At 38.3% G+C, this 12900-nt stretch overlaps 1 protein-coding gene across 1 annotated transcript; it reads left to right on the top strand.

Annotated features, from left to right (window-relative positions):
- Nucleotides 1-7893: 7893 nt before the first annotated feature.
- LOC139451886 (nicotinamide N-methyltransferase-like) lies at nucleotides 7894-12446 on the top strand. Its single transcript, XM_071233179.1, has 3 exons — nucleotides 7894-8047; nucleotides 11113-11317; nucleotides 12017-12446. Exons 1-3 carry the CDS (start codon nucleotides 7894-7896, stop codon nucleotides 12444-12446), a joined length of 789 nt encoding a protein of 262 aa, XP_071089280.1.
- Nucleotides 12447-12900: the final 454 nt, after the last annotated feature.

The raw sequence follows: 12900 nt of genomic DNA, 5'->3' as shown, positions 1-12900 counted from the left end.
GTAGAAAAGACGTTGGCTTCTGATGTATATGAATTAACATGATTTACTAATTCAAAGAATTATAGGCTGCAATTTGATAAGGACCAGTAAATAGCAATGCACAGGCTTCTCATTCAGTACCCCCCAAGAGGAAAATCTACAGAGACTCCACGTAATGACATTGGGGAATTGACCCGGGGGAGTTGACCGGAACTACTTCCAGGCTGCCTCAAGGCCCCTCTGATTTTTCAAAATAAGACGGGGTGGTCGGGTAGCCTGGTGGTTAAAGCGTTCGCTCGTCACGCCGAAGACCCTGGTTCGATTCCCGACTTGGGTACAATGTATGGAGCCCATTTCTGGTGTCCACCGCTGTGATATTACTAGAATATTGCTAAAAGCGGCGTAAAACCATACTCGCTTACTCAAAATAAGACAATGAAAATCAGTAAAGAAATACATAATATATGGGATATATACCTCTGCTTGTTTATTCGTCTAGTTTATCTGACCTTGTTAAATGCTATCTGACAGGAAACGCCAATACCCGCTATGTATACGGAGTTAGTTTACTCAATTCCTTTTCAAAGTGGAAACAGAATAATCTTGTATCTGAAGGGGATATTTACTTTGTGTTTAAGGTTCATGTTTATATACGGTGTTACGGTATACTGATGAAAATACACACATGATACATACATATGCAATTAGAAACATTTGTTGGGCATGATAATCGGAGATGTTTTCATCACATTAAGTGACACGCAAGATACAGACTGTAGTAGCATTTGATTCTAGTTTAATTCATATTCTTTTAAATGATGGTATCGAATGCTCGTGTAAACAATATACTGTAATCCAATATCCCGTGTCAAAAACTGAATTAAGGTTTATTATATATTAGAATTAACGAAGCGTAAAAGTAAATTATTTTAATGAATCAAATTGCCATAATTTTTTATGCAAATTGTGTTTTAATTCTGTCAGTTCCATATGTCGTAGAAGGGATGTCATCAAATTTGGGTTCTGTTATATCATATAATGTATCTGGTATAAAGTTGTTATTTCACAGCCATAAATGAATCTGTAGTGTTATTTCTTGGATGTATATAATCGGTGGAGTACATCGTGTTGCTTTTATCCATTCATAATGCGCCAGATTCCATTCACAAAGTGATTGCTCAAAGAGCGAAACCATTATTATCCTGGTCTATGGATCGGTTTTAATTCTCAGCTCCCTGGGGATCAACCCAAGCTGCCCGTGAGACATTACCAGGTACCCATTCACTGCTTGGTGAACAGAGGCATGTTTCGAACAAAGTCACTTGCCGAAGGTGTGTTTCAGTGTGGGGCAGGACCGAGGCCCTAGAAACTCTCAGGAAAGAAGATGCCAAACGCGGTCTACCATTCATGCTCTTTCTACGAAGACGTCAAAGAGCACTTATCCGTCTCTTTATCAAAAGTCATTTTCAAGTATTAAAATATAATATATTGGGAACAGTTTACCGTGAGTGGACAGTATTGTCTTCTGTTACTGTTAGGGGTCAGAACAACTCAACTCAGAATCGTACAACGGACGTATGCATTTATCTTGGCTAACATGGGAGGAGTGAGTGAGTGAGTTGGGTTTAACGCCGCTTTTAACAGTCAGTATTCCAGTCATATCGCGGCGTGTCAGCTTAATGTGGGAGGAAAGCCAGAAGTGATGCATATTTCAGACGTTTACTACTTCGGTGAAACCCATGAGCACGGGTATGGAGCTGACAAACCTTGAAACATAATTGGGGCGAACAGGGATTCGAACCCACAATCATAGGTTTCTGGCGTGCCCAAGGGACGCAACTCTGCACAGCGAATCGCGGCCCAGTCACTATTTGATAGTGATTGATAAATACATGATGATGCTACTCTCTGAATCGTACAATTTACAATATAAGAAGAGATGTTTTGTTCCCGTGGAAAGGGGTTTGTCACTTTTATTTATTACCGAAACAAGACTAGATTGTTAAGATTTATATCGCCCTTGTACCAGACAACACGAACCAAAGGACTATATTCAGCCATTACCTCATTCGTTGTTAAGGTGGGCTGTTTAGTGTATATCGACACAAACTTGCAATTTTAACATGAAGGACATGAAGTTCCCCTCAAGGCCTGGGTTGGACTCTGGATCGTCAAATAGCTGTATGCAAGAATGTCAAACTCTGCAGCATACTTGTCACGTTGTTTCTGCCATTTGTGGTTCTTCAAATTTCTTCAAACTGAAAAAATAAGACAATACAATACCAGTCGTTGACATATAAGATGCACAAAAACGCTGTGCATTTCATTCGACATTACTTCGTAATAATTGTTGAAGTAAAACCCGAAGTGATAAGTCATGACGACACCAACAAATATGAATTTCAGGCGCAATTATATACTTAATATGCATGTTCACCAATCAGTTCGCAAGTCACCTGCTATCATCTGAATGCACACATTTATACTCAGTTTTTATAGAAAACACACACATGCTTCGTATATAGCAAGACTGACATTGACTCATTTTAAATGTGTATATTACAGAACAAAGGATATGTATTATTATATAAGTTTTGAAGGTAAACGTATTATGTGCATATCACATTCTTTTAATAAACAAACAAAACCACACACGCACTTGCATATTGTTGCACTTATATAATTATGTGTGCGCTCCACAGATTAACGTCCAAATCGAGGCGTATTGTGAAGTACGTGAATTAAACTGATTCAGTTTGTTGTGCGCGAATGAAATATGATAACATATACTTGTATTCTTAGTATCAATAAAAAATATGTAGATACCAATAATTCCTTTATGTGCAATCAGAAGACATGTTTATAGATGTGTATGTACACAATGCAAACTGTCTTACCTCTTTGGGCTCTGGAGTGAATAGCAACTGCATGATCATGATATGCCTCAATATATATACCACATATTAACCAAATCAATTAGTGCCACTCCCCATGCCTGCGACATTACCTCACCTCCATTCTACTTTATGACTAGTAAATGAAACGCGTTGGAATCACATGTTCATTTAAATTTTCATTACCGGAGGATGGGCTACTTTCAAATGTCATATCCGTTATGTCAACTCTTTTCCCTTTTATGTTTATGACGAGAGTTGCTTAACGGTACAAATGTTAACGGCCAATGACATTGCGCCAGTCCCTTGACGCAACGTGATGCACAAAGCTTCCTTCAGGAAAGAGTGGGTTTTGCATTTCTGGCTGCGGTGGCATGCGTTTCTCTCGTATCTGTCATGCGCAGTAAAGCGAGATTTGCTGATAAGTCACTTGTCAGTGGAATTTAGGCAACGGAAACCATGTCACCAAGTTTATTGAGATCACATACGCCTTCTCTTTGCACAATCACCTCTATTGGACAATCGGTTGTGTATTATTTGGTTATAACAATAAATGAAAGTAAATATTAAGAACACCCGTGGAAATCCGGGTGAGAACAGGTCTTCAGCAACCCATGCTTGCTGTAAAAGGCGACTATGCTTGTCGTAAGAGGCGACTAACAGGATCGGGTGGTCAGGCTTGCTGCCTTGGTTGATGCATGTCATCGTATCCCAATTGCTTGGATCGGTGCCCACCGTGTGGTGATAAACAAGAAACAAACAAAATAACATCTTAAGAAATATGAGATGTTATATATAGTTATTAGGATGGACTATTATTAATTTTAGATGCGTATACTCGAAATTGAATTTGTTATTGTTTGTAATTGTAATGAACTGTCCTCAGGATGAAAAACCCAATCACTCTCTGCAGTCCCGTGACCAATCTCAGTCGTCCCATGTCACATGCTATCTTAATAATAACTGGACCCGTGAAGATCCGGGGTAGAATAGGTCTTCAGCAACCCGTTCTTGCCGTAAAATGCAACTATGCTTGTCGTAAGAGATAGGCGACTAACGGGGTCGATGGTCAGACTCGCTGACTTTGTTGATGCATGTCCAATTGCGTGGATCGATGATCATGACGTCAACCACTGGAGTGTCTGGTCCAGACTCTATTATTTATGGACGCCGTCATATAGCTGGAATATTGCTGAGTTCGGCGTTAAACAAAAAAAACAAAAACAAAAAATAACTGTGTTTTATTTATCTTCTACTCAATATTAAGTAACAAAATGTACAATTCCTTGGTTTCTATCATATTACATTTTTATAGCACTGTATACACCGCGACCTATGTACCTGGCTGGAGTTGGGACTTGTCCATGACCACCAAACGGATATACATTATATTTAATTAATGTTCGAAACAAGAACCATAAATGTTTAAATGCAATAAAATTTGAGAAAATTAATAAGCTAAAATGCAATCTGAAATATTAATCTTTGCTTTTAAACTCTTATAGTTCATAGATTAAAGGTTTATTTCAGGTCATAGCAAATTCCTCGTCTGTCTTCCAGACCCTAGAGAACAAATTGAAAAAGGAGTCCAACTCAAGTTCAGGATTGTTTGATTTAATTTTGTTTATTTTGTAGATATATATTATAGAAATACGATAACTTTATTTCTGGATATAAATGTCAGTCTACAAATTCCGACCACTGGAGTATATAGTAGTTGGTACATGGTACCATGCATGTAGATGATCTGTTCTTATTAGTGTTTTAAAAATATTCTATGTCGGCCTTGACACAATAATTGAATATGATTTCTTCATATATGCATATTGCATTACATCACTGCACATGATATTGACAGTTGCAGTAACACATCATACAATGAGTAGTGAGTTAAACACCATTTCGAACAGTACTTCAGTTATATCACAGCATACCAGACTGTTGTGACATTAAAGCCCGATCTGGTTCAGGCCTTTCCCCGGGTTTACGCGTAAAGGTCAGCGTATCCTGCCACATCGGTCGCAAACCCACATGCAAAGACAAGTCAACTGTTCACCTAAATAAACTACGGACACAGAGTACAAACACAGAGATGCCACTCCTCACTATTGAAAGACATCAAACACATGGAAGTGTACCAATAATATGTTTCAATTCCTACAGATAATATATGTCTAACATTAGGCAAATATTCAATAAGCATTGCTTGTGAAAAGCGTCACATCTAAAGACATAGTGGTACTCGTCTCCATCAGGGGATGAGTTGCGTGACGTAAGGACTCGTCATCTTTTTGGTAAAGACTGTCCTCGGCTTGTCGTAATAGGAACATTGTGGTAACTTATTCTGATGTGTGAAATTGTGTAATGTAATTTCGCACGTGTACATATAATTTCGGTAGTAATACATTCAAGATAAATACACAATGTTTGACATGTTTTGTTGTGTGAATTGTCTCATAAAAAGGGATATGAATTCTTGTTTATGCCATCAACTATTTGTGTGAATGGGCATACTTCAGTAAACTACAGGTTGATGTCAATATTGATATCTTCAGTATCATATAGCATGTTCTCAACCAAACCAGGGAGCCTGACCACCCGATCCCGTTAGTCGCCTCGCACGACAAGCCTAGTCGCCTTTTACGACAAGCATGGAGTGCATGGGTTGAAGATCAATTCACGGGTCTAGATCATGAATCAAGTGATTACATGAAATGTGAAAGTTTTTCTTTTCTGCCTTTTTTGATATTGTATGAACCCATAACCGAAAGCAGCCAGATAGCATTACTCTTACAGTCTCTTACAGTGACAAATTGTTCATATTGATGTTATTAAAATTATAATATACTAACAATAGTGGTTGGCTATTGGTTAGTATGTTGTTTAACGCCGCACGCAGCAATGTTACAGCTATATGACGGAGGTCTGTAAATAATCGAATCTGGACCAGACAATCCAGTGATTGATATCATGAGTATCGATCCACAAAATTGCGATCGATGATATGTATCAACCAAGTCAGCGAGCCTGACCACCCTATCCCGTTAGTCGCCTTTTACGACAAGTATAGTCGCCCTTTACGGCAAGCATGGGTTGCTGAAACCTATTCTACCCCGGATCTTCACGGGTCTGCTTCTCTCTGTTATTCAGCAGAAAATATATATAAACAAGCAGCGAGGAGAGATATCAAATTTTTACAAGCAGTCGAATGAGGAAGAAAAAGATCCCTCACTGATTAAGTAGTGTTTACTTCAGAAATTTTTTTGCCATGTTAGGTGATATAACCCAATGCCTGCTGCAATAACGACCGAAGGGCAAAGCTGGCTTTCTTATTGTGATAAACTATTTTGAAACTGTCACAACGTTCTTGTCACACTAGCCAGGTCATCCTGTTTGGGAGTCGCTAGCCAAATCCACATACTAGTCGACGCTTTACGTGCGACATTACGTGAGTCCCGCGAAGAGAAAGCTGAAACCTTGGTTCAGATTCGAAGATGAAACACAAAGGATTTTTCACAAGACTAAAAGAAAATGTAAGAAAAATAATACTATAAAAATATTAGGCTCCTACTTTCGCAAAATGACAGCCTTGAAGAGGGCACTGGTGTGAAAAGAAGAAGTAAGTTAATCTGCACTTTGAAGAGAGAGAGAGAGACTTATGAGGCGACCAGAACAATTTTGCCTGACGGTATCTACACGCCCGTGCGTGGTTCTGGAGAGGAAACTGGCTCGGAAGAAAGCAGAAGACGATATGTTATTGGTGCGAAGCTTAAAGGACACTGTATTCTTTCAGGTGGACGTTGACAGCTTGTGTCCGTCAACGGATCTGCGACACCTGGTTCGCGGGATGGGAAAACTATTAGACTATATCTATATGTATGGACAGCGATTAGTCTGACCGCCAGGCTGTCGATTTTTATTATTATTGTCACATTAAGCAGCTCCCGTCCTTCAATTACAAACATAAGAGGGACAAAGGATTACATAACGAATATTGCATTTGAATATATAGCCCATCCTCCAGTAATGGAAATGGAAATGAACATGTGAATGCATGCGTTTTATTTGCTACTCCTAAATAGAATGGAGGTAAGGTAATGTCGCAGACATGCTAAGTGGCACTAATTGATTTGGCTATTTTGTGGTATATATATATATTGAGGGATGTCATGCAGTTGCTATTCACTCCAGAGCCCAAAGAGGTAAGACAGTTTGTATTATGTATATACACTTTTATAACCATATATTCCGATTACATACAAAGATATTATTGGTATCTATATATTTTTTAATATATCAAGAAGTCGAGGATATGTTATCCAATTTCATTCGTCTACAACATACAAAATGAATTAGTTCAACTCACGTACTTCACAATACGCCTCGATTGGAACGTTAGTCTGAGGGAGCGCACACATTCGTGTAACAAATATGCACGTGTGTGTTGTTTTTGTTGATTCCAAATAATAGGTCACATACACAAAGAAACTTCAGACTGTTATAAATATTTGTTCCTCGTTGATGCCTTTACATAATCACCACGGTTGTTATATCAACCATAACGCCCGATGAAGCAATGGCAGATTTAAAAACTGTTCTACAGAATGGATTATGCTACAGATAGTATTACCTTAAAAACTCATATAATAAGGCACAACCTTTGTTGGGTCTTTACAAAATACATTTTAACCTTATTCAATTTGAAGCTTCTGTGCGTTTGTATTCTATTTAACCACGGGGTATATATGTGTGCATTTAGATGCTATTAGACAACTTGGGAATTCATTGGTGCAACTAACTAAATAATAACACTGTCTTATAAAAAAAAATGAATATCAAATATATACAGGTCCCGGAAAACCTTATCTGTTTGTCTTGTTTTTACTTATCACTTAAGTTTTTACTTCAATAATTATTACCAAATAACATTAGACGATATGAGTGTATAGCTTTTTGAGTGGCAACGAGTGGTATTGAGTTGTCTTATTATTTCAGTGTGAAGTAACCTGAAGAACCAACAATGGAAGACACAAAAATGTTCTACAGTGACGACTACCCTACAGAGTTTGACCCAAACTTTTACGTACAACTATATGAAGATCCAGAGCCTAACCCAATGTTTGGGGACCTAATGTCATTCACCTTGACCAATTATCACAAAGCTTTTGACTCAGGTAAAACTGCACGTTAGTGTCGATACACACTTTATCTTCTTGTCAGATTACTTAAACAACGAATAGAGCAATGACTGGTTCATGTTAAAAAGTGTGTTTCGTACAAGGGCGATCTTTTCATTTACGATCTAGTTTTGTTTCCGTAACAAAACAAAACCGACAAAACCCTTTCCTTAACCACAAGACAGCTCTGCTCAAAGCAGTGTCTGTTTACGGTTCTGAAAGTATTATGAGCATGTTTTTATTAATCACAATACAATTATAGTAAACTACGGTCATAGTGAACACGCTAATAAACACACTGATGGATATAACGAACTTACTTATTTGGTCCCGACCATTTGCTGTAGTTATTCTGTATATATTCTTATAACGAACTACAATTATAACGAACTAAACTAAAATTAGTAGTTCCCATGAAATTTTGAAATCTTGGTAGAAAGAGCATGCTCGATTGCACCTCAAAAGTTGTGAAATGTTGATAGGCCACAAGGGCTGGAGCTGCAGGAATATTGCTGAACATGAAGAGAAAATTGATAGTGAAAAGTTGAGGTCATACAGTCTTGTGGAGAGTGTTTTGTCACTCTGAACCTTTGTGCATAGATCTAAATATGAAACAGATGACGTGGTCTCTATATCGTCCTTTACCTCTAGTTCAGGTGGGTAAATTAGAAGAAGAGAATTGGCTATTTGATGGTTATTTAGTAATATCAGACCATCCATATACTTGAAGCGTAAGTTAAACACCCGTGAAGATCCGGGGTAGGTTAGGTCTTCAGCAACCCATGCTTGTCATAAAAGTCGACTATGCTTGTCGTCAGAGGCAAATAACGGGATCGGGTGATCAGGCTCGCAGACTTGGTTGATCATCGATCCCAATTGCTTGGATCGATGCTCATGATGTCAATTACTGGATTATCAGGTCCAGACTCGATTATTTACAGACCCCCGTCATGTAGCTGGAATATTGCTGAGTGCGGCGTAAAACAACAAACCAATCAACGTACGTTAACCTTCGTGGCCAATTTACATTGTTTTGCCTTTCCAAATCCGACCAGAAATTCTGTATCATATTATTGCCTGAATGTCTTACCCTCAAATTTTACATAGGTGTTATCAATGACGAAGTCCAGCATTTCACATGCTGTTTTTTTCAATTAACTTCAGATGGCATTTGCTTTCATTTTTTTAACCTCACAACAGATAGGTAACTATATCTATGGTCGCCCATAAATCAAGGACTGAAGATCTCCTAAGGTTTGTCATGTGGGATAGTTGTGTACAAAGTTGAATCATCGAATGTTGACAGACTAAACCTGGTTCTCTTCTGCGATTACAACAAGCCAAGCAAATCCATCGAGCTTTTAAGAATCCACAATCATGGTACTTATTCCACTTGTCTCAAATACTCTCTGTGAATATGAAGAAAGTCATTCCTTGATCGTTTTAGGGATTATGGTACATCTTTGAAACAGGAATTCGGTGGTACATTTGCTGGACCCAGAAATATATCTCTCTTGTTCGGATGTTTGTGGAACTTTGGAAGCCAGTACAAAAGAGGAATTGACATATTTTCTGATATTAGACACATTTTTCCTGTTCATCCTATTCGTTGTTTTGCTTTCATGTTGTCTGGAATTGAATGCAAGAGTTATCGTTCCCAGCATATACAGCGCTACAATGTTTGAAAACGAATTCGAATTATTTTTCTGCCTAATGAGAAAATTGAAGCTAGGTGACATAAGTATATTGTGAAATAAGTTAATCGAGGCCTTCACGGAACCGAATTGAATTTAATGGTTTGAGTAAGCGAACAGAATCTGCACTCTACTATCCTTTTACACACTTGTCGTAGGCGACCCCACGGTCGCTTCCAGGACAGGGCGCCACAATTCGTTGTGCAGAGTTGTGTCCCTTGGGCACGCCAGAAACATATGATCGTGGGTTCGAGTCTGATTATGTTTCTAGGTGTGTCAGCACCATATCCGTGCTCGTGGTTTCACCAAATTGGTACACGCCTGAGACTTGCATTACTTCGGGCTGCTGGCGATCACAGATTTTCTACGTATAAATTGGTTGACATTTAAAAGAAAAGTTATCAGGTAGGTTCCAATAGCACATTATTTCTACATTTAGTAAAATATTTGATGAGGGCTTATCCTTCAATGCCCCTCTAATGGAATGACGATAAGTGACGTGAATGTTGTTGCAATTTTGTGGTGTTAAATATAGTGTGTGACTTGTTCATGAAAACAGAACTACGTGCGTTTGCTTGCTTAGGCTCTATGAAGAGTGTGCGCAAGAATATGCGGATTCTGAATACGCAGAATGAGTGAGTGACGTTTTATTTTTATATAAGTCTTTAATATTATGGAGTATGGAGATGGACAGCAGGTATTGGTTTCATTTATTTTAACCATGTGATTCTTCTCGCAACCAGCGACAACTTTAGACACTGTCCTACTTAACACGCCCACACAATTTCAGACACACAAGAAACACTTGATCATGCAACGTGCAGTTGTGATGTGCGTTTATATTGAGAAGATTATAATGTTTCGGTTTTTTGAAAAGTGTGTATTTCAAGGCATATCGCTTTTTTTAATCGAAGGAACCTTCAGCTATTAACAATGATAACAAAAACACGAAACAAAATTACGGGGACCGAGTTGTATCCTGTAGGCATGCCAGTTATCTACGGTGGTGGCTTCGTATTCTGGTTCGCTATGCTTATGTGTCTAGGTTTCTAGGTTTCTAGGATGGGTTTCATCAACGTGGAAACCGCCTAAGAGCTACGTTTCGTCGTACTTTCCTACCTTATCATGTTGACACTGCGTGATATAACTGAAGTACTTCTCAAACACAGCTCACTCATGTAAAATCTAAGTTACAACATTTTCGATGTCCAGCAATGATGACGTTTGCAAGACATACTAGCTGAGGGTTGATGTTGGTTATATGGAGAGAAAATTGGAATGTAGCCTAGTGTTGTTCAACATGCGCTCAAAATAGCTGATGGTAGTGGTAGTAAAGTCAATACTACCTATTCTCATTCTGTGTTGCAGGTACTATCAAAGGGACGACGCTCTTGGATATTGGGACAGGTCCAACAATACACAACATCATCAGCGCAGCACCACACTGTGATAATATCTTCTTGTCAGACTTCTGCCAGAGCAACAGGGACATCTTAAAGCAATGGCACGATGGATCTTTGGAATTCAGTTTTGATAAAATCTTTGAATTTGTACTCAAACAAGAAGGGAAAAGGCTAGTTAACTTTTTTTATTATATTGATTATTCTTTCGGATTTCTTTGCAGTTACATAATAGTGAAGATCCGGGTTCGAACTGTTCTTCAGCAACACATGCTTGTCATTAAAGACGACTTGGGTGTCAGACTGATGCATGTCATCGTTCCCAATTGCGTAGATCGATGCTTATAATGTCAACGATTGTCTTGCCTAAATTCGATTATTTACAGACCATATAGCTAGAATATTACTGAGTGCGGCGTGAAACAACAAACAGAGCATTACTATTACATTTTCCTTCAAAAACTTATATTTATTACATGAAATCCATATATTAAAATAACAATATGTTGACAACTAAAGGACGATAAAACCGTCAGCAGAAGATCATACATTCATACAGATAATGTAAAATAAGTAAATCAATATAAACGTTATGTAAATAGTCATAGTTTAACATCAGTAATTGAAGATGTTATTACAGAGTAACACATGTTCAATGATTCTCGTGGTACATGAGACTGTATCATGGTGATTGTAATTTGATTTTGAATTAGATATTAAAACATAACATACTGGGAACGGTTAACTGTGCGTGGGCAGAAATGTTTTCTATATATGTTACAGATAAGGATCAATGACGGGTAAGAGGCGACGATGTATTCATGGTATTATGACAGCTTTTGACTTATATGTGTCATGTTTTTAATCAACAGCAAACGTGATATCTCTGAGAGAGTTGCAGGCGTTAGAGACAAGATTCGTGGGATTCTACATTGCGACATCAGGGACGAGAACCTTTTTTCGACCAATTTCCTTCCGCAGGTCGACATCATCACATCATCCCTCTGTCTGGAAGCAGTTGCCACAGACCAAGCCTCCTATGAACAGTACGCCAGGAATATGGTCGGAATGTTGAAACCCGGAGGCCACTTGGTCATGTTTGGATGTGTAGGAGGAACTTTCTACACACTGGGATCAAAGAGGTTCATCAGTTTTGGGATGTCGAGAGATGAGTTGAAGTCTACATGGAAGAAGGTTGGGATTGAGATCATATCCTGGGACGAGTGTGTACGACCCCAGCAAGAATATTACGATGCGGATGCCGCCTTTAGCATGGTTGGGAGAAAGGTTCCAGACTTTTAAACGTACAATGAGATCAAGCTGTTATGCAGATTATTGACTGTTTTGCGAACATTTCTTTTCAATATTGAGTCAAGGTTGAAATGGGTTTATCAGCTTACAGACACAAAAAACATCGTTTCACAAAGGACGTTTGATGATCGAGTTTCGTTTTAGCCCATTCAAAATATCATTTGTAAGTATTCTTATCAAAGTTAATGGATATAGCTGAACAGATTTGACCATCCAACTATGAGCATTTTGTCCATAATAATTATTTTCAATTACATATATATCAAAGAAATCAGGTCAATTTTCAAATTCATCCTTTTTGACACATCACTCAACAGTGTTATCCATACCTTGAAAAACTACTAATTACCATATATATCAACACTTATGATGGCTTCATGGTGTATTCCAAAGATTTACCTCAATTGTTTCTTTGTAGAAATGCGAAAAGGGTTGATCTGGGCTA

This window comes from Haliotis cracherodii, unplaced genomic scaffold (assembly GCF_022045235.1).
Source record: "Haliotis cracherodii isolate W230 unplaced genomic scaffold, xgHalCrac1.p SCAF_9, whole genome shotgun sequence".
NCBI classification, from domain to species: Eukaryota; Metazoa; Mollusca; class Gastropoda; order Lepetellida; family Haliotidae; genus Haliotis; species Haliotis cracherodii.
This window is presented reverse-complemented; position numbering and strand designations above follow the sequence as displayed.